Raw genomic sequence first — 21673 nt, 5'->3', positions numbered from 1 at the left:
CCCAAGGGCATATTTTACCTTCCAGCAGTTTAATGTCGGGAAGGAAAGGCAGGAGCTCGTGCTTCCTGGGCAAGCAAATGGGTTCATCTCCTTTTCCTGCACCTTCCACTCATTGATTCACATCGTTTTGCGAAATACAGCTCTGCCTCGTGAAGCTTCTCGCTCTGCTTATACTCGAGCTCGAGGGGCTGGACAGGGAGTGTCCGGAGAGGAGCAGGGCTGCTGCTTCCCTGTGCCGGGAGCCTGTGCCGGAGCCAGCCGGCTTTGCCCCCTGCCATCGCTTGCAGACAAAACCAGGCACGGGCGATGCTCGGGGCGATACTGGGAGCATCCCTCCCGGCACCCCACTGTGGTACCCTCCTGTCGGCACCGAGGGAGGCCGGGCCGAGCCGAGCCGAGCCGAGCCGAGCCGAGCCGAACCCGGCCGAGCGCGCCACCGCCTCCCGCTCGCGAGGCACGTGCCCTTCACCCCAACCCCCCTGTAGGCGGCGGGGCGCGCCGAAGCCATTCATGAAAATGTTGACGTCAGCCGGGGGGGCGGAGACTCAGGCCAGGCCCCGCCCCCCGGAGCCATTTAAGGCTGCGCGGCAGCGGTCGTAGAGCTCAGGCGGGCGGCAGCGGCAGCAGCAGCAGCGACGCGGTGGGGTGGTAGCGGGAACCGCTTCGCAGCGATCGTCCCGCAGCGTTCGCCGGCATCGCGCTGACTGCGGGGTCGCGCCTCCCGCACCCCCGAGGGCTCGGGGCAGCCTCCGCCGGGACTTCATGTCTGTGCTGTGTCCCCTGCCCTGGTGAGTGCTACTCTTGGTTAACCGGTACCAAGCGATTCCCGCACAGGGGTGCTGTTGGGGGGGAGGTCGCGGATCACCGCTGTTGTGGTGTGGGGAGGGCTGGAAGCGGAGCCCCTTCTTCCCGGGATGAGGCCCTGGAAAGTGTTTTCCTAGGAGAGGGGAAAAAGAGGTGTCAGCGGCGGGATGAGCCGCGATCTGTGGGAATTCGCTTCACTTTCTCGAGCTGGGAATGCCATTTAGGCTGGAAAAGCAGCGCTGGAATCGGCGCCGTGCGAGCCTCTGGTGTGGGAAGTCCCGGAGGTTGTAAAATAAGTCAGCGGGAGCTAAAACACCGCAGCTTGGAAAGAAAGGGGAGAAAAAGACCAACCCCCGCAGCGCTCGCACTTTATTGAGTGTTTTTTTACTTACCCCCCCTTAGGGGGCAGAGCTGGAGGAAGTGGAGAAGTGAAGCCCTGCTCTGGAAGCCTCCCGGGGGGTTCTCGGGGGTTTGTTCTTGGGGAGCAAGCCAGGGAGATGCTCCCAGGGGCGGGGGGTAGCGCTGTTTTGCGAGGTGCTGAGATTTTGCACCCCCTTTTAAAGGGGGCAGCAAAGAGGAGTCCAGAAAGAGACTGCCGACAGCCTCTGCTGCTTGCTTTTCCATCACGATGCTACTTAAATCCTGCTTGGTCCTCCTGGAGCCCTTCAGAGCATTTGAATGATGTCTTTTGTTTCTAGCCCTGATTATCTGAGATCAGCTGAAATGACTGAAGTGATGATGAACACCCCAGCTATGGATGAGATTGGGCTAAGCCCCCGCAAGGATGGCCTGTCCTATCAGGTAAGTGCTTTGCCAGCTTCTTAGGCAGTTATCCCCTATGGAATTGCTTGGGCTGGACTGCAGACTTGGTCTAATGTACCTTTCCATAGCCTGACCTAATCACAGGTCTTGCTGTAGTGAGGACTAGTCAACAGACTGGAATGCTTGCTTGGCAGGAGATGGTTGTCTAAAATATCACTTGGTATCAGACCAGATTGGCAAAGGACTTGGTTGTTTCCGAAGAGATTGAGCCCCCACATATTCAGTGTTTATGGGGGCTCGGTGGGAGACAGGGGAAGTGTTAAGGAAGGGTTTGCACCGCTCACTGGGCTGAGAGGGCTCTTGAGGTATCTGCAGCATGGCATACAGATGACCTGCCTAGAGCAGGGGAGAGTTCTTTATATGGCACTTAGAATGTTTGGATCTGTTTCTTGGTTATCCAGACTCACGGTCCTATTTGAGAGAGTAACACTCTTCTGTAAGACATGGTGGAGCCCAGAGACAGCCTAAACAAGCCTTGAAATGTCACTGGAGATAGCAGTGCCTGAAGGCATGAGCTGCATTCATTCTGAAAGTTCTGAACAATGTCATTAGCTATTAACCTCTAGATCAATGAGTGGGGTTAAGATGTGGTCTTGGAAACTAGCTTGAGCCTTAATCCTTTAGTCTCAGTATCCTTTTCGTTTCTTAGCTTGTAGTTAATCAAAAGGCAAGTTGTGCATCTTAGCCTACTAGATCCATGTTTTCCTATTCTTCCAGGAGACTTGTTGATGGGATTTAACACAGGCAATGTGTGCATGCAGTTGACTCGCATCTGGTCTGTGTGTTGGGTGACTCTTAACTGGCAGATCCCGATGCAGGGCTCTCTTCATTTGCAGATGTTACACAACCTGCACAGAGGCAGTTGCTCTAAGTGTGCATTCAAATGAGGCATGCTGTTGTAGCTTATTTGTAAATATTCCAGTATACAAGGCAGCAACAATGCACTGAAGCATGAAATCAACTGAACTTAGGGGCCTCCGGCCAAAGCTATGGGAAGGAAGAGGGGCTGCGTTGCTTTTTTTTGGTCAGAATTCTGGATCTGGATAGTGCAAGTTGTTTGGTTTATACCTGTGCTGTGCCTCAGTGCTTGAGTTAGTGGAAAGCATATGGTCTTTCTTTCCTGTACAGCAATGAGAGTGTTTGTTAAACCTGAAGCAACCAAACTAGCCTGTATGGGATGCTCAATTGTCTTTTATGGTCACCTTATGAAGAAGCTTAGCTCAGTCAGGTCAATGCTTCTATTTACCTATACAAATTTTCCAGTGAGAAACAGGATGTAGGTGCCCTGCTTGTTCTAATGATTGCTTCAGCGAGGTTTTTTTCCCTGATGCTAATGACCTTGATAAGTCTGCTTGGAATAATCGGGGAACAGGCCTGTTCAGTTTTAAGTAGATCATCTGAACATGAAGGTATGTGAGTCATAAATGCTGGCAACTCATACCTATGCAGGACTTTTGCATCCTGGATCTCTTCTCTATATAGTGGTCGAGTCATAGATGACTTCTTTCAAATGCCTGCAATAGCTGGGGACTGCCTGTTGGTGCTTCACCTTGATGTAAGCCAAACTGCTGGCAGGAATGGGTGAGGTGTTGAAGTGGATGATCCTGATGGAGTACTAGCAGCATGTGGGCTGTGTACAAGGTCTGCCTCTAAATCAGATTAGTGTAAAGAGGATTGGGGAGCAGGCTCCTGCCTTCCTTCTCTGGCTGAGGATATCACAGTGTAAATCAAGGTAAGTTGAAAGCATCCTTAAAAGGCTGGAAACTCAAGTTAAAACAGCAAGGACAAATCTGATGTAAATAGCATCACGAGCTCTTTGTTCTATCTCAGACTTTGGCACTTTGTGCTTCATCTTGCTCATGGAGAGAGTTTGGTACATTGAAAACTCTCTGCTAGTCTGAGGGCTGTAGTGCAATAACTTAAAACCAGATAGGGCTAACGGAGCATGACTGCTCCTACACTGGGGCTTGTTGTTCTAAGCTGCAACATCTTCCCCTGCTCATCTGCAGCTGGGCACTTGTGATGTGAGTGTAGCAGCCTTTGGCTGACTATGAGAGGCAAAAAAGTGGAGCCAGAACTGGGAGAGGCAAGCTTCCAGTTTTGAAGGTTTCTCATGTTCAAGCAGTAGAATTGGGATTTACTTTGCTGCAGAGATGACCTCAAACCAAGGTTCAGAATAGCCCTCTTCAGGCCGTGCAGAGCATGGACTGCCTGGGAGGTGGTCCATAAGATGCTAGCTGTGAGCTTGGGGGCTGCTTCTGCTACCATGTGCAGACATGAAACTGTCTGGAGCAGAGGAAATGGGCAGCAGCTTTGTGGGAACTGTAAAGCACATTAGTATCTGCTACAGACAGACTTGTCCTACCAGCAGTGTGGTTCCAAAGTGGTTTTGCCTTTACTTGGAAGCAAACTGAGGAAACTAACCCATACCCTGAGTATAAACTTCAGCAATCTGATTCCTCTGTCTTGTGGAGTTTACTGAACTTCAGGGCTCCTGTCTGCCTCACTGATTACAGAGGGAACTTGGCTTGTCAGCTTCTTCCTTCTGCCTTCTCTACCCCCTTGCCTTTGCTCATGGTCTGGAGTGTCTGCCTAGAGATCAGCTGAAGCTGTGCACCTTGCCCCAGTGAAGCTTCCTGGCCTTTGTTGGGCTGCCCATCACTGCTTTTTAAGCACTGATGTGGAAAAAACTCAGACTGCAGAAGTCGTATGTGTGTAGGCTTAGTAATTTGTATGTTTCCACTTGCAAGATGCGCTTCCTCAGCATAGAAATGCCTTTTTCCAGTTAATATGCAAAATGCTTGTAAGCTAATGTGCTACTTTGAAAATCTTTGTATGTAAAGCAGCTTTTATTACTGTATTTGCGCTGTAAAGCTGCTCTCTGAGCCCCCTGAAGGTGGTTTAGCCTCAGCAGAAGTGAATGGTGAAATCGGGGCATTAATCTTGGAACAAGGTGGCATAGACAAAACAGAAGATGCAGCTTTAGAGATGATGTCATGCTGGGTCTTGTGCCTGCAGTGAAGAGCTATTTCTGGATCCTTAATAGATGTCCCATAATTCCCATGGGACTTACTAAACAAAAAACTCCTTGAAATGCAACTGATGGCTCAAGATGCCCCTGCTACAAACAGATGTGCCTATGGAGGGCTTCACGGGCTTCCTGCCTGGCAGTCTCCACTGAGCTGGGTCCTTTTCACTGCCAGTCAGAGCTAATCTACTGTTTCCTATTTCCTAGCCCTTCGGTATACCTGTTCTCTGAAAAGCCTCCTTGGCACTAAGTCAGCTTGTCCTCTGCTGCCGTAGCACAGCAGCACAAATGATGCTACAGAAACCAAGGCTGAATTAATCATTTTGTGGAGCTGTTGTCAAGAGATTGCCTTGCTTCTTGGAAGTGGAGTGGGGTCTGAGCACAACTGAAATCACTTTAATGCCCCAAGTGTTTTATTTTGAGCTAATGCTGTGTCCTGAGTTGAGTGCTGCAGACTGGCTTGCTGGTCCTGTGGGACCTTAGGTTCCCTTTTAGGACATCGGCCTGTGGAGGCTCAACTTGCCTCATGCCATCAGCTGGGGTTTGGTTGTCATGGGGAGCTTGAGCTCTTTAGGTCATGATCACATCATTAGGTTAATCACATCTACAGTTAGCTGTGAATCATGCCAGACTGAATCTAGGTAAATAGGCTTAATACTCTATCCAGTGTCTATGGTGAAAGCTCAGGTTGTCTCTGTTGGTGGGGAAGTAGTAATTTGGTGTATGCAACACCTTCACCAGCATGTGTGAAGCACTGACTTTCCCAAGGAGCTGTGGTGCTTGATGCTGAGGGGTTCAAGCTGTATCTGCTACATCCTCCCAACCTAAACTGTGGGACTGTCACGTTACTGCTCCAAGGGCTGATGGCAAAGGGTGGAAATTGCACTTCCTCTAATAGCCTTGCTTGCTTGTAGGTGTTTCATGTCTGTGCAGCCTTGATGTGTGCAGGGGAAGTCCTGTCATAGAGCTGGTGCTCTCTACTATGGAAGCTCTTGAGACTGGGCTGCAAAAAGATGGGGTTAGCAAGCGAGTTGAGGATAACTTGCTCACACAGCGCATCCGTTGCATGTTACTAGACAAGATCAGTAGATGTGTATTCTGAGTCAATGTGTTTTCCAGGGTCTGGGATGTTAAATGAGGGCAGAAGCAGGATATGGGATAAACAGAGCCAAAACTCGTCATGTTCGCAGCCATGCTATGCAAAGAAGTGTTCCACTGAAATGCAGACTGAAGACAACAGCTCATTACATCTCGGTGCATGTGTTTTCCTCCCTGCTTGATACCTTGCTCCTCTGATGGAAAATTGCTGTGATGTATGAAGCTTCCCTGCCACTGTGTTCCAAGATAGGACAATCTGTGACTGGGGAGTTGTCATATTTCATAAACCTGAGTCACGGGCTGCTGTGTGCATACTAGATGGAGCTCTGTTTCGAGTCATGACTGCTGTGTGAGTAAATATAGGCATTAGCACTGTTAGAGCTGGAAAATTCCTCCAAAGAGGGCACTGAGAGATGATTTAAGTACTTCCTGAAGTGAGCTTGCCATGCTTCTCAATGGCAGTGAAGTTTCATTTTGAGAGCTGAAATGATGACCTGGGATTTGGAATATTGGCTTGATACTGCTGGCGAGGCACAAAACTTAGCTTCTTTTTTTACTGTGAGGTTGAGTGATATGTGTACATCGGGGCATATTCTGTACCTGAAGTGGTATGCCTCTCAGTATAGCCTTTTCAGTCTTGGATAGTATTACGATAGTGAAGCAAAGCTTTTTTTCCCCCTAAGACAGTAACTTAATTTGGAAAGATCTCATTGCTTTAGTCTCCCTGTAATAGAATTGAAATAGTTTTCATCCCCATGGGAGGGGAGACAAGCATTTTAACTATGGGTGTTGGTATGGAGGACACATGTGGAAGTTGTTTTGAGTTTACAAGTGTCAGTTGGATTATCGTAGTGCTGAGCTAATCCTCTTAACTGTCTGACAGTGTCCTGCTTTTGGTGTTTCTCCATCCCTGTGAATGCTGAGAAGAGGGTATGAGCCTCCCCAGGGCAATGAAAACTTTCCATTCTTGTTGCCAAGGCTTCATTCAAGGATAGAGCTGGATCCTCTGAAACAGAGGCAAACATGATCTAAAATCATTTCAAGCATCTGTTTAGAGTTCTGCTTTTCCCTGTCCTTTCTAGCTGCGAGGCAGGAATTTGGTTGATTTGTAGGTGATCTGAATCAGTCCATGAGGAGAGTGGTTCCCAAGACACCATCTGGAGAGGCCTGTGTTTGTGTTGAGTAGTGCAAGAAGGAACATGTATGTCCTCTTTGGGCTCAAAAGGTGTTGAAAAGGGGGCTGGGAATTGGGGCTCAGCTACAGAAGGGGAGCTCTGCAGAAGCAGTTGCAGCTTCTCATGCTGCATCATGCAAGGAGGTGTGTAAGAGGTCTTTGAATTGCTGCTAAGTTTGGTTTTCGGTAGCCTCCACAACCAGCTGGGGGCTGTCACTTGTCTTCCCCATCAAGTGACCGGATCAGCTAGAGATAGGCATCCACTTCATTTGTGTGCAAGGTGTCTCCCTCTGACGAACAAGGAGAAGCTAACCCCTTGCTGCTAGGTCCTTTGGGTGGTGGGGAGATGCAAAGTCTTCCTCCCACATGCGTGAGCTGGGTACTGTGAACAGAAAGGCTCATAGGCAGGCTTTGCTGTCCTGGCTGCTGTGCAGAAGGGTGCAGAGCTCACAGGTCAGAGCTGAGCTGCAGCATTCCCAGTGAGGACCTTGCTGCAAGCTTGAAAGTTGTTGTTTTTCCTTCCCATTGTGTAAATCTGGAGTGGGACCAGATTGGGCATACGGGGCCAGCAAATGCAGCGTGCCACCGCTGGTGCAGAGCAGCAGAAAACCGGTGCTTGCTTGTTTTAATAGCCTGGCAGGGCAGCTTATTTTGGGGTGAGTGGGGAGGCCGGTTTGGATTAACTTTTCCTTGCAGCTTCCCCAGATGTACAGCTCAGTCTTAATCTGAAAGCCTGTTTTCTTTGGTCCCGATGCTTGGCCTGCCACGACACCCTGCTTGTCACATGTGAGGAAATCTGCCTTTGTTGTAGTTTTTCCATTGACCGTCCACACCCCTTGAAAGCGCCGTTGCAACATCTCCCTTCGTGCTGCCTCGACGATTAAAAAGCATGACTTAGTGGAAAAAATCCTGACCTTCTTGGGTTCGGCCTGTCCTGCAGCTGTTCGAGATAAGATTGTGCTGGGGTTTTTTAGTATTAAAAGAGCTGCACACCATGTTTTGTGGGCATTTGTTTGTAAGGAAGTGACTGCTACTTAGTTTCTGGAAAAAAAACCTGGCAGGCTATTTTCAAAGAAATTGCTCCAATTTGACCTAATGTGCTTAAAATGATAGCAGCCAAAGGTTAGCTTAATTATTATACTCCTATTTTTCTTGCACAGGAGGCTATTTTCATGACATTATCAGCTTATGTAACCTCCTGAACCACACTTCTTTTTTTCCATTGCAACCTTCTAAACCGTGTAATGTCAAGGGTATTTTTTTTTCCTATCCCGAGTTTAGATAATGAGTTGATGCTTAAAAGCCACTGACTGAACTTCCAGTAATGCACCACATATCTGAAACTGTCTTTGTTTGGCCGAGCAGAAGCCACAGAGCTCCCAGAAACAGTTGTGCTGGGGGTGACTAATAGCAAGTAGCTTATCCTGCAATGCTCACGTTTATGTGGCCACTCTCAAAGACCTCCCTTGCTCTTGTGCACCTGAAAAGCATATGGAAGGTGGGTGGTACAGTGGGAGCTGGGCTCCTGCACCACCCTGCCCAGGACCAGATGGATGTGCGTGAACAGCCCTAGTTGTGCATTTCCTTCAGTTAACCTTGTCTGGCTGCATTAAGTAGTAACCCAATGGCTTTCTCATGTTGGTGACCTGGTTGTCCCAAAGCTTTGGATGCAAGGAAGAAGCTGGACAGTAGAACACTGAGTATATTGGCAAGGATATAATGGTGGTGTTAGCTGCTAGGCTGAAGAGCAAGTTGGTGCGATGTTCCACTTTGGGGTTTGGGCCAGGGCTTACCAAGGTGGTGGGTACCTGCACGGTTGGTATGAGGAGAATGATACTTCATAGTTAATGCTTAGGGTTCCTTGATGGGGAGCTTTTGTAACTGGAGCCACAAAGATCAAAGCACATCAGATCTTGCTCTCAAACTGAGGTACTTGTGAGCAGCATGCCTGAGGCTGGTAGTGCTGTTCCCTGCAAAGATGCTCTTACAGCTCACTTGAATTCAAGTACAGTGCCTGACTCCTCACCCCATCTGCAACCTTGAGGGGAAAACACATTTTGTCATTATCTTGGGGGTGTTTAAAGACACCTGTAAAGCAAAATGGGCACTCTGATAAAATTATTTAAAATAAAGAGATGGTAATTGTTTAATACTCTGGTTACCAGCCACAGGGGTTCTGATGTGGCAGTTGGTTCTTGTTGCCTAGGAGTTCTCTTCTGGATGAGCTGGGGTTTGAAGCTGTTCCCCTAGTAGGGCATCCTTAAAAGTACCAGCAACCTCTTCAGTTCACATTGTGATCTGAGTCATGCAAAGCTCCTGCTAACACTGCAGTTGGCAGTTTTTCCTGTTCCCATGTCTTTGCCTCAGTTCAGAATCAATGTGTGCATACTATTGGCACTGCCACCAAGTGTGGGCTCTGGTGCTGCTGTAGTGTATGAGCTTGTGCACCCATGTGGAATGGAATGGGTAAGGTACTGCTCTGTGCATCTCGGGGTGCTGGAGATAACGGGTCCTCATTCCTTGCATGAACAATATAGTGCATAATTGCTGACTGTGCTGCAGGTACCTCCTGCTGAAGAAATATGGTTCAGTCTCCAACCCATCCATAAAATGAGTGTCTTTCTGCTGAGTTTGCTTAAGTGTGGTAGCTGTAGCATGCAGAACACTACTAAAATTGTGTCTTAAAATGCAGCTGAACTTCTTTCAATCTGGAGCTGTGGCTCTGGAGAGGTACCAGATGCAGGCCCTTGCTGCAAGGGTCTGGACTGCCCTAGCACTGGGTTGCCATGTGCCTCCTCTCCCCTCTAGCAGCAGAACCTGGAGCACAAGCCTGTTCTGCGCAGCTTGACCAGCAGCAGGAAATGAGATCTCAGATTGTCTGATCGAGATAGCTCTGTGTGCAAACTCAGGAGCATTAATGCAGAAGCAGTGGGTGAGGGTGAGGTGTGTTTGGATAAATATCCAAAAGGGCAGGTGCCTGTTTGCCGAGCACTATCCAAGCAAGCATGTGCTTTGGAAGCCTCTTGGGTAGCGCTCGTTTCCAGTACTCAGAGATTAGAGAAGCTTATTTCCAAGTTCAAGAGTCTTTCCATCACCCAGTGGTTTACTTTGTGCCCAGACAAGTCTGCCCTGGGGAGCCGGGTGTCTTGAGCTGGATTTTGGCTAAGACTGCTTGAAGGCAGCCCCTCTCACAGGCTGTTTCTTGGCTCTTTCAGATCTTTCCCGATCCCTCCGACTTTGACCGCTACTGTAAGCTGAAGGACCGCCTGCCCTCGATCGTGGTGGAGCCGACGGAGGGCGACGTGGAGAGCGGTGAGCTTAGATGGCCACCCGAAGAGTTCCTCGTGCAGGAGGAGGAGGAGGAAGAGGAGGAAGAAGAGAACTGTGAAGACGCAAAGAAGGACAACAAGGAGCAATAAATGGCATCAGAGGAAAGGCGAGGGACTGCACCCTTCGGAAGGAAGAGCCACGCTTCTTTTGAAAGTCTTTTTAAAGGAAAAGACAAGTTCAACTTTGCACCTGCGAGATCTTAGTTATTTTGTAATTCTCTGTATTGAGAACTGAAGCCCTCGGTGTCACCAGACCTCCTGAGGAAGGAAGGAAGTAACGCAGAGAAATGTTTGCTGTTCTCGAGATCATTGTCTGTATTTTTCCGAGGTGGAGGCAGCAGTGAAATTCCAAGCACATGGCAGAGGGTGACCACACGAGGGACCGGTGGGGGGGGGGGGGGGGGGCTCGGGGAGGGGGAGGAAAGGCAGAGGTGGCAGCGCTCCATCCGGAGCTGCCTCCAGCTACAAGCGTGAGAACAGAGCTGTAATCCCTCAGATTTGCCTTTCTTACAGCTTCCATTTGTGTGTCTTGGGGTGGAAGGGTGTCCGTAGAGAGGAATGGCTGAAGGCTCTGCTGATGAGGAGCCTGTAGCTCTCCCCAGTTTGGCACCTCCTAGGGTAACGTGAACGTCCGTAGGAATAATTGGGTTTCTTGCTCTTGCTGTTGAGCCTGTTTTCCAGCCACTTTTCCCAAAGCTGTTTTCTTCCCCTCTGCCTTTAGACTCTTCATTGCTGAACAGCTGTATTTGCAGGGTAATATTAGGCTGCTGCTTGTCATCTCTACTGCGAGGCCCTAGTTTATCTTGCCGGTGGTTAGCGTGAGGTAATGCGCATCGGGTGGAAAGATGCTTTTGTCTGCAGCGAGAGCTCACATGGGTTTGAACACCTCAGATTTTCCTCTCCTATTTGCTGAGGCTGCTTTGATCTCATCTTTACAGCTCCCAAAGCCAGAGAGTGGAGGTTAAGCCTCCTTTCCTTGGTGTCCATGAGGCTGTAGGGTTTCATGTCTCCGGCTTGCTGGTCAATGGCCTTGAGAGAACTGGGGTGAGGGATCTCTTCCAGCTTTGCACTGCAGGACAAGCTGGTAGGGGTGTGCATAGTAGGGAGCACTGCCAGACCTGAGGTAATCCGAAGACAAAACACTTGGATCTAGTGTGGATCACCAGGGAAAGGGGGGTTTGCAGAAGGGGTCTGTTGGGAGAGGATAAGCCTGGGTGTCCTGAGGCAAGATGTGGTTTTGCTTCATAGCAAGGGGAAAACATTCATGAGCTGCAGAGTGGCTTGCAGAGTCTGTGGTTGTGTCCTCTTCACCATATCCTGCTTCAAGGAGAAGTCATCTGTCTCTGTTTGGGGAGGAGGCCAGTCTGCTGCCAGACAGGGTAACCTGCTGCTTGGCTGGAAAGAGATCTTGCAGCTTTGGGGACCAGCTTGGGAGCCAATTGGTCTTGGGATAGGATGAGAACAGGTACCACCTAAACCAAATCTGTGGTCATGGAAGAGAAAAAGAAATGTCAAGGCCTTAACCAAACTTTCATAATAATCCCAGTGCCACCCCCCCCCCTTTGCTTATAACTGGTTCCATTTTTAAAATCTATTTGGACATGTGTGTATTTGTATTTTTAATACCTCATGAGTAGTAAAACGCTGGTGGGGTTGGGAACTGCTTTTAACATATTGGCAGGATTGTTTTAGTCTTGTCTTGCTTGTGTTTAAACATAATGGCAATAATTTATCAGCTCTGCATAACTGTTTCGGACAGATAGGAGTTTGGAGAGGAGTTAGCACAAAGCAGGAGAAATTCAGTGTTCCTACACTGCGGCTGGTCTCCAGTCCAGCAACGCAGACCCGGTTATACATGCTCCCTGCCTGTCTTGGTGGACAGTTGATCACCAGACGGTCATGATGTGGTGATACCATTTTCTCTAGTGATGGATTCAGCTGTTGTACCTGTAACACTTGTTCTAGTCTTGCTGTCTTACTGGAATGAGCTTGTACACCTGCATACCAGCCAGTCATCTTACTTCTAAGTGTTACTCTCTATTGGTCTCTACTGTCTGTACCACCAAGTCAAAGCTGTATATCAAAGATATTACCGTATGGGCAGCAGCAAGATGGCAATCCTTGGACTTTAGACCTGCTGTCTGCCCTAAAGACTTGCATATTTCTGTCTGCATCCTTTTTTTTTTTGGAAGTATTGTGTATATTTCTATTTGTTGTTGAACGTATCTAAAGAACAAAGCACTCCAGTAAATCTCCTGTTGTATGATATACATTCTATATTTCTGTAATTCTTTTTGAGCCTCAGGGAGAAGCTAGCATTTTTTTCAAACTACATTTTTGTCACTGTGACAGTTGTAAATAAAGTTTGAAAATGCTTTCCAAATATTCTGGCTCTGTTCTTACTGCCAAAGCGGGTTTGGGATGGTCGACCTTCCAGCTAGTAGCCAGTCCTTGTGTTTGAGGTCTGGGTGTACTCACTTGCAAGGCTAATGCAGATCAGTCGAGTCTGTTCTGTGAACTTGGAGATACTTGTTTCATGGATGTGGCTGACCTCAGAGCATGCCCCATGGGATTACAAGCCTAAATCAATTTAGGGTGAGGTGCAGCATTTTTGCCTCTGTCTTCCTACAGTTGCTTACTTACTGCTGGGTGAAAGGCTGCAGGAAAGTGGTATTCCATCCTGGATCTGGAAAAATCTGTATTTATATCTATAACTATGTACCTGTAATCTATGTCTACCACTTTCAGAGCAGGAACCTCTGGAGAGCAGAGGTTATTAGTTCCTGCTGTTAGTACTAAAGCAGTACCTGTGCATGTTCCCTGCTTGTGCTGAGCAACAAGCATGAAGAGAAGCTTTGCTATGCTGAGTGCTGTAAGGGTCTCAGCTGAGCTACCTGGGGTTGTCTGCTTTGGCTGGTTTGGGTCTACAGGTCAGCTCTGCTTGAGTGGTTGGTTGGATCTTGCCACTCACCAGTGACTGTGTGCTCTATCTCATAGTGCTGCCAGAGGAAGACCTGGAGGAAATGGCATTTTGGAGTACGATTTTGAACTCCTTTGGTACCAAGGCAGTGTGCTGGATGTGGAAATCTGACCCTGTCAGGATTCAGTAACTCACATTGTGCACTTAATGGGATTAAATTTTCCACTGAAACCAGGCAATAAGAAGCAGATTCCCTGGAATGCCCCTGTCTTTCAGATATGTGGAGAGAAGTTCCTGTGATTTAGCAAGTAACAGGCTCTAATCTTACATATGCAAACAAGCTGGATTGAGGTTAGGGCGTTATGTTTACATGAGACTGGTTTAAATGCACCAACTAATGACCCTCAGATTTAATGCTTGATTTGAGATAATGCTTAACATGAGCCTCACAGTTCAAAGATTGACTGTATAATGCTTAACTCTCATGGATGTTCTAGACCATATCATAAATGCAATATTAAAGCTTGCCTCTCCTCCAAGCTTTAGCTAAGATGCCTTGATTCTTCCCCTCCTTAGGTGTGTATTTACTTATAGAAGCTGCTGCACCATTTCCCAGATGAAGCACCAGTCTGAAATGAATGAAGATGTTTAGTCCTGCCCTAGAAAGTTTCTGATTAAAATACAGCACTGGTTATGGAAACTGCAAATGAATTGAACTTGTCTGCAATGTGCTTCACGGGAACAGGTTTTTCAGGCTCATGCCAGAAGGAAGCCACTTGCTGTTTCCTGATGCATCCTGCTATTTTGGGATTGGAGCAGAAAGGATGGCTTTGAGTAGGCTCACTGTGCCTGAGGGTCTTTGTTGGATGAGCCTGGAGCAGTGCTGGCAGGAGAGTGATGGGGAAAGGGGCTCTTTCCTGGTCCCCTGCTCTAGCTGTTATGGCCAATGGACTGGCATCAGCAGATGAAAATGGGCTTGCTGCTGAATGGGTGTCCCTGAGTCATCCCAAGAACTTGCTGAGTGGCATAAGGACCTTTCTTTGTACATGGAACAATGATTCTTTTCCTGGCCCTTACTTAAACTTGAGGCGTTTGTCCTCCTCGAAGCTTTGCCCTCTATTTGCAACTGATGACACAGCAAGCTGTGCACTGCTGCCCTGCTTAGTTCAGCCTGTGTTCAGTCTCTCGAATACTTCATTTATTGTTATTGGTGTGTATCCACTTGTGGCTGGTTTTGTCGATGCCTAGTCACTTGAAGCATGCTGCAGATGAGCTGTTGGCATCTGGCTTTGCATACGTTTGGGCAGAGCTAGGCAGAAAGAGCCTTTGTCCATGAGCACAAAGATAATTCACCACCAGCGCTGTACATGGGGAGCAGCCACCCCTGGGTACATGTCATCTTAGTGTGGGTCCGAGTCCTGCTCTGGTGAAACCACACTCCTCCTCATTGCAAGCAACAAAAGAACCAACACTGCCTTTCAGGTGAGCTGTCTCCTTCCCAATTTAGCACCTGTAGGAAGCTCCCAGGAGCTGAGGACATGGAGTTTCATCCCTGTGATGTTGATCTGCTTTGAGATGCCCTTAAGCACAATCAAAATCAGAACACAATCCCCCAAATGTTAGCCTAGTCACCTGTAACAAACCAAGGGAGTGAGGAGCAATGGCCTGTAATGCATTTGCTCTGAGCTCTCAAAGAGCCATCGTGGGCCCAAATATGTCTGTGTACATGAGCAATTGTTATCCCTAAATCCTTGCTTGAGAAGAAAAGCTCGGGATGTTTCATGGTTCAAATGATGGCTTTTTGTGTACGTTTGGACAGAAAAGGAGCGGTTTTAGGAGAGCAAATACCTGGACCTGAGAGCAGCACTGCAGCATTTAGTTATGCACATGTCCAAATTCCCCCCCCTCAGTCAGTGGCATCCATGTAAATGCATTTGTGCTTCCAGGACCACATTGCAAATTCATTTCTACCCATCTTGCTACAAGGTCATCACTGCTGTGCTTCAGGGTCACCTGCTGAGAAGCTGGGATAGAGGGTGGGTCAGGCTGGTACCTGCACAGGAGGGCTGCATACAAAAGCATGGGGTCTCCCTTGAACTGCAGTTCTGCCCAGCTGCTCCCAGCTGCCATCAATGTCAATAGAACAGTGGCTTTGGCTTTTCAGCTGCTCTGGTTAAAAAGGTGTCTCCTTCCTACAGCTACAGCTCCAGCTACCATTCACCTTTGAAAGGCAGTGCAAGCCCGGCTGGAGAGCAGCTCTGCTGGAGTAAGCTCCAACTGGCCTTAACAAAACTGAAAGCTTGTGAGCATTGCTGCTAGGAGGGGAAGGGAAGAGTTTTCAGGCCCAACACCTAGAAAGGAACTGAGTGCAGATGAAACCTGCTTCACCCTGGGGATGCCCAGGACCGTGTGTGCAGGCGGCCATGAGCAGAGCTGGAGAACAGGAGAGCTATTGCCAAATGAGGAAGATGAGGAAGAGCCTATGGGCAGAAGGGGGAGGAGGCTGGGATGGGGTCGTAAGGTGCAACAGTGGGGGGCTGCCCTGCTGAAGGTCCATGGTTTCATGCCCAAAGGATGCACCCAGTCACCTCCACAGCTCCAAATGTTCACTTGGTGGAAGCTCACCCAGAGGAAGGGGTGAGTAGGGCTCTGCTCTGTCATGCTGTGCCAATGGTCACAGCAGGAGCTGAAATCCTGGGGTAGGTGCTTGTCATACCTTGGTGCAGTTTGGGTGCCAGAACTGGAGACAGACCAGGTGGGGAAGGACTACAGAGCCTGAAAGTGTCTTCAAGTACAAAGAGCTAGTGGAATGCCATCAACAGAGATGTCTTGGGTAGGGCTGGAGCACATATAAATCCCCCGATGAGGCTCTGGTGCCACCCAGATATGGGACATCACTACCTAGGGATGGTGGGAAGCCCTTGAGTAGGCTCAAGGCAAAAGAAGTAAGTTTTCATTGCTTTTTCCAATCAGACTTTATCCTGTTGATGAAGAGTTTTTCCCCCAACCCACATTATCAGCTCTAGAAGAGTTATTCTGTGCTTTTTCCACATCAAAACAAAAAAACCCAGCCTTATACTTGGGGTCAGAGACCTGTACTTCACCCACCAAAGACAGCAAAGTTAGGTCAAGGAGAGGGGAAAGACAGCAGTGGCTGGTGGGCCAAGTGAGCAGAGCCCAGAGAGGTGAACCCCTGCCCATCACAACAGGCAGCGTTCACAACTAAGGCATAACAGAGTCAAACACTATTTTGAGAGCCTTGAGGGGTGGGAAGACTGAGCGGGGTGGGAAGCCACAAAGGAAACATGCATTTGAGCACTTGTTCACTGCCAGAGCCGTAACCACACAGGGTTACCGTAGCAGCGACCATCAGCTTCATCTGATAAAAATAAGCAAGGAAGTCAAGTGTACGAGAGGGAGAGGATGTCAGAAGCCAAGCATGAAAATGTCACAGCAGCTTGGCTTTTCTTTTCAGTGCTTCCTTCTTTATTCTGCCCTCAGCCAGCTCCGGAGCCCAGGTATTTCCTGCTTTGTGACTCCCAGAGTGCCTCCTGCCAATGAGTACCTCTCTTCCAAACTTTTCTGCCTTCATGGGCACACGCTGGTGTGCATGATGCCCTGCCATACCTGCTGGGAGCCAACAGCTCTGCTGCGAGCTGCAGAGACGGAGCTGCAACGAGGCAGCTCCCCTGGGGTTGCATCGGCTGATGCCTTTGGTTACGGCCTGCGATGGTGGGGATCAATGCAAGGGAAAACATGGGAATAAAATCTCAGCACGGTCACTGCCATGTCATAGCCAATAGCCTGCTCCCACTGTGCTCCATGAGGAGACAGCCCAGGACTGCAGCTTTCTCCAGCTGTGCTGGGCGAGGGAAGAAGGGTGGCTGTATTAGAGGGGTTTAAACTCTTCCCCACAGGTTCTCTGCATTCAGAAGCATGAGCCAGGCGGGTTGCAATCAGCTCCACAAATATTTATCGAGCACAAGCCTTCCTGAGCAGGGTCTGACGACTCTTTTCCACTGTGGTTGCTGCCAGCACCGTGGCTGTCAAGGCTGCTCTGGATGCTGCTTGTGGGGGCAATGACCAGCCCCTGCTTCAGAGAGAGCTGTGGTGGGATTTCCCCAGGGTAAAACAGTGCCTGTTTGGTGGCTGGTGTGGCAACACCTCTGGGTCCTGCAGGGGGGAGGTGAGCTGGATGGAGTTGGGTGGCTTGCTTTACCCTCCACAGCCTTCTGACACTGAATGGATGGGTTTCACCTGGTAATGATCCAGCTAATGGGATTGGGGATACCCTTGCAAAAGGGGGACGCAGAGGGGGCATTAGAGCAGGGTCTCATGCATGAACTTGCTCTGAGGAGGGGAGTGAGGGACTGAGGGTTCATCAGTCCCCATGAGGCTCAGCTGATCCATACTGTGGTTATTATCCCCTGCGCTGGAGGACAAAGGAACTCTGTAGTGCTCAGTCTCAAGAGTTGCCTATCCATGGGGTGCAGAGCTGAGCTGAAATGGGATTTGCTGAAATTCACAGTGCTCAGGTGCCAGTTCCTGGCTGGATTTGCTGTGGGTGCCTGTGTGCAGCATACGGGAGATCCTGCAAGTGCTCATCTGTGGCAGGCAGGAGCCATGCTGGGTGCCACTGTGCACCCTGCCCCTGCTCCCAGATGGAAATCTGTGCTGTTCTGGCCTATTCCAGAGCCTTTCTGAGCTGCTTGCTGCAGCGTGCTTCACAGACCCTATCTTGCCCATCTGCTCCTCTCCACGCAGCGTCCTTCCTAGTTTTTCCCAGTGGGAACCCTAGACACATGGGCAGTTAAATCTGTGTAACTAAAATGGGATTGGCCACAGTTTGCATGAAGTATAATATGTAACTTCAGTGGATATTCGGTGCTTTATAGGGGCTTGCCATCAGTGACTTCCTGTACCTTTCTCTTCCAATAAGCCTAAGACATTTGTCTCCAGGGGAAGTTCCTGGTGTGATGAAGCAGCAGTCAGTTTAGAGGAAACCTAACCAGGAGGAATCTCCAGAGCCACTGCTGTCAGGAAAGAGTTGATTTGGCTGAGTTTCACCCAGGGAGGCAGCAAAAAGCTCCCAGTTGCAGACCCTGTGATGCCACCTCTCACTCTGGCACTGGGCTAGTCATGCTAACCCTTATTGAGGCCTTTCAGTTCTTAAAAGGGGCTTATAGGAAAGATGGGGAGAGACATTTTAGAAGGGTCTGTTGTGATAGGATGAGGGGTGGTGGTTTTAAACTAAAAGTGGGAGATTCAGGCTGGATGTGAGGACGAAATATTTTACAATGAGGGTGGTAAAACACTGGCACAGGTTGCCCAGAGAGGCAGTGGATGAACCATCCCTGGAGACATCCAAGGCCAGGCTGGATGTGGCTCTGGGCAACCTGATTTGGTTGAAGATGTCTCTGTTCATTGCAGGGGGGTTGGACTAGATGTGCTTTGAAGGTCCCTTCCAACCCTAACTATTCTGTGATTTGATGATTCTATGCAGAACTGCTTCCATTGTAATCAAAACTTGGGTGTCTACTCTGAGCTAATTGTTAGGTCTCCTCCTGTACTCCACAGAAGAAGGTAAACACCTCCAGATACTGATTCATTTTAACAGCCTATCTGGAAAGAATTACTTCTTGGAGATCCTCTGGCCCTCACTAGATAACCTTGTAGTTTGCATGCCCGACTCTCAGGCAGCTGAAGCTAGATCAGCTGAACCTCACCCCTAGTTTCTTCTGTGCTTTTGCCTTGTTAGGTTTGCCCCTTCGTATGTCAATGGCTCTGTTTCTATAGCATAAAAAGGTCTGTACATCTGTGACCAGCCATTCTGCATCCACCCCTTGGACTGAATTCACCGTAAACTTCTTGTTCCTCAATCACCACAAAAAGACCTCCAAATCTGTGCGTTGGTGACATGAAGTGACACAACAGGGTGAAAAAATACCCAATGGGGAATGGGAAGAGTGAAGAAAACAAGGTAAGAATGTGCAGTGAAGACGATGGAGGTGGAAAGAGAGGTTGCAGGGGCAAAGCACATGCAGCTTGTGCCACCTGCATGCTGCTTGTGCTGGCTTAACTTGAGGGAGGAGGGAAGGGAGGAAGGCAGAACTTCACAGGCAGGTCCAGTTCAGGGCCACATTCAATCCCACTCGCAGCTGCCCAGCCCATGGACATCCCATTGACTTCGATCATGCTGAAGGTCACGCATGTGCTGGAGATGCTACCTGACACAGGCAAGAGCTCTCCTGAAGTGTGGCCACGTAGCACAGACCTCTCTTCAGCCTGGAAAATGTGATTTAAATAACATTGTGTCTCTGTTGGCAGAAATCAGTTTTAAGTGTAAGAACAACAGTGTGTGAGCTCATTTTCTGACCTGTCTGAACCCAAAATTAGCTACAGAGGTTCACAAGCCCTTGAACTTCATGAGGCTCATCCCACCTGAGCAAAGGAAAGCAGTTAGACCAAGAAGTCTGACTTAAATACACTGCCTGTCTTTTGTCTCCAGCTGTAGAGCCTGATGCTGTTTGTTCCCTCGCTCCCGTGTGTCTGCTTTCCCTCCCAGTGAAACCTCTGGCTGTAGGTGGGTCTTTCAGAGTAGCACTATCTTGCTGCATGCACCAGATTTTCACTGCAAGACGTGGTAGACAAAGACAATCCAATAACCAGGAATCACCTAAATTATTCATCAAAAGTTGTCCTTTCCTCTCTAATTTTTCATATGTAGAGTTAAGCATTTCTCTTGAGTATTTTTCTGTTCTCACACACGCCAGTCCAAGTACTACCAGTGGTGGGTCACCCATGCAGGTTGGCTGGACTAGGGTCTTCCCAGGGATTTCAAAGGGACACTGATCTTTTAACCTCCTCCACTGGGGTCTTACAACCAGTCCGTCCCACCAGGGAAGAAAACCTGGGGACCACCAGCGTGCTAGAGGAAACAGCAGCTTCCCCTGTCTCCTCAAGAGACGCAGGCTCTCTAACACCCTTTGAAATGCTTCTTAGGCTGAATGCCCATGAGCGGTGGTGAGTAGCAGATTGCCATTCGCCCTTTATCTGGCTGCAGATGCAGCAGTGTGTGGTGATGTACAGGTAGTAAAATGCTTTGTGAGCAGAGCAATGAAAGCCACTGTGAAAACACAGTAGGAGAAGCATTGTTAGTGAGGCAAGGCCCTTAGTGACATGATTTAGTGGTGGACTTGGCAGTCCTGGGGTAATGGTTGGACTTGATGATCTTACAGACCTTTTCCAACCTCACTGATTCTGTGATCCTATGGTATTTTCACTTGGCATCTGTCGATCCTTCCTAGCTGTAACTAGAAAGAGAAATGAGAAAATGATACCTCTGAAGTTTTATTTCTTGTCTTGCCTGCTATTTACCATGCTATATAAAGACCCGGTCTGGAGCTCCTTCAGTGTTCAAGTGCTTTAAACAAAGATGTGCGAAAGAGCTTGCAGGCTTAGGACCTATTTTCCTCACTTGTCTGTCTTAATTCTCCAGACAAAAGCAAGCCTTGGGAAATGAGTGCCAAAGCATTGCCTGTGACCAGAACGCAGTGAAGGACAGGTTAACGACAGGAGCTGATAACAAGCTGACTTTGCTAATTACTGTTTTTAAAGTCCAAAGTCATTGGAAAAAATGAGTAAAGTTACATTTTGCACATGGAGGACAAGAAGAAAGCACGCCGGAATGTCTGAGTCACTGCTCTGAGCACTCCTCATTATACACAGATAGAGATTTCATTCGCGGCGTTAAATAGTACAGATGTGCATGGACGCTTGGAGAAGCCCGATGGCTGTCATTATGCATGTTGTTTACCAGAAGATTTGGGCTGGGTGAGATGACCTAGTGGGCTGCAGTCAGAGGGCTTTATTTATGTATTTATTATTACTATTATTTGCAGGTGATTTTATTTGTTGTGCTAAAATTGGAGCAAAGTCTGAAACAAGCAAACTGAAATAGTACGTGACGATTTTCTTCCAGCCCTGATGTATGCACAGCACATGCCAGAGCGTGGCTCACCCATGTTTCATGCATGTGCACTTCACATGCTTCACCCGATGTGCCTTCTACCCTGTGTCTAGACAGTGCCTGGCTCAAAACCCTGTCACAGGCTTGGTCCCTTGGGAGGTACTCTAACACAGATCACAGTGCTGCTCTGTGTGTGTGTGTGCCACCCCGCTGCTGGCAGCCTAAGTGAAACATAGACACCAACTGCTTATCCAAGCTTCCCAGACTTGCACAAGTCAGGGCATGGCTGGACCCCAGGGATGCTGAGCCCTCAGTGAGGGGAAGCAAACCCAGGGAGGTCTGTCCAGTGTTCTGGTGTGTTTGAGTGGTGTGCTAGAGGCATGGCCACCTCTGCAAGAGGATGCTGCTCTGGTAGGTCCTGGACTGTATCTGGATAGGTGCCTCAAGTGCCCAAAGGAGCCTCAGAAGGTGGTAGGTACCTATGCACAGGTTCCCATGTATGTCCATGTGGGCTTCCTGGGCAGTTCCA

At 48.8% G+C, this 21673-nt stretch overlaps 1 protein-coding gene across 1 annotated transcript; it reads left to right on the top strand.

The window, feature by feature from the left end:
* Positions 1 to 632: 632 nt before the first annotated feature.
* On the top strand, positions 633 to 12638 carry LBH (LBH regulator of WNT signaling pathway). The gene is made up of 3 exons (XM_062606001.1): positions 633 to 788; positions 1503 to 1605; positions 10142 to 12638. Exons 1-3 carry the CDS (start codon positions 763 to 765, stop codon positions 10343 to 10345), a joined length of 333 nt encoding a protein of 110 aa, XP_062461985.1. The 5' UTR covers positions 633 to 762; the 3' UTR covers positions 10346 to 12638.
* The last annotated feature ends 9035 nt before the right edge of the window (positions 12639 to 21673 follow it).

Source organism: Pezoporus occidentalis, unplaced genomic scaffold (genome assembly GCF_034315485.1).
Source record: "Pezoporus occidentalis ecotype Australia unplaced genomic scaffold, CSIRO_AGI_Poc_V1 ctg93, whole genome shotgun sequence".
NCBI lineage: Eukaryota > Metazoa > Chordata > Aves > Psittaciformes > Psittacidae > Pezoporus > Pezoporus occidentalis.
This window is presented reverse-complemented; position numbering and strand designations above follow the sequence as displayed.

Excerpts from the sequence above, each read along its gene's own strand:
- LBH (XM_062606001.1), top strand. The coding sequence starts at position 763 with ATGTCTGTGCTGTGTCCCCTGCCCTG. Across the intron at positions 789-1,502 it reads GTGCTGTGTCCCCTGCCCTG|CCCTGATTATCTGAGATCAG; the intron begins GTGAGTGCTACT and ends TTTTGTTTCTAG. Across the intron at positions 1,606-10,141 it reads AGGATGGCCTGTCCTATCAG|ATCTTTCCCGATCCCTCCGA; the intron begins GTAAGTGCTTTG and ends TGGCTCTTTCAG.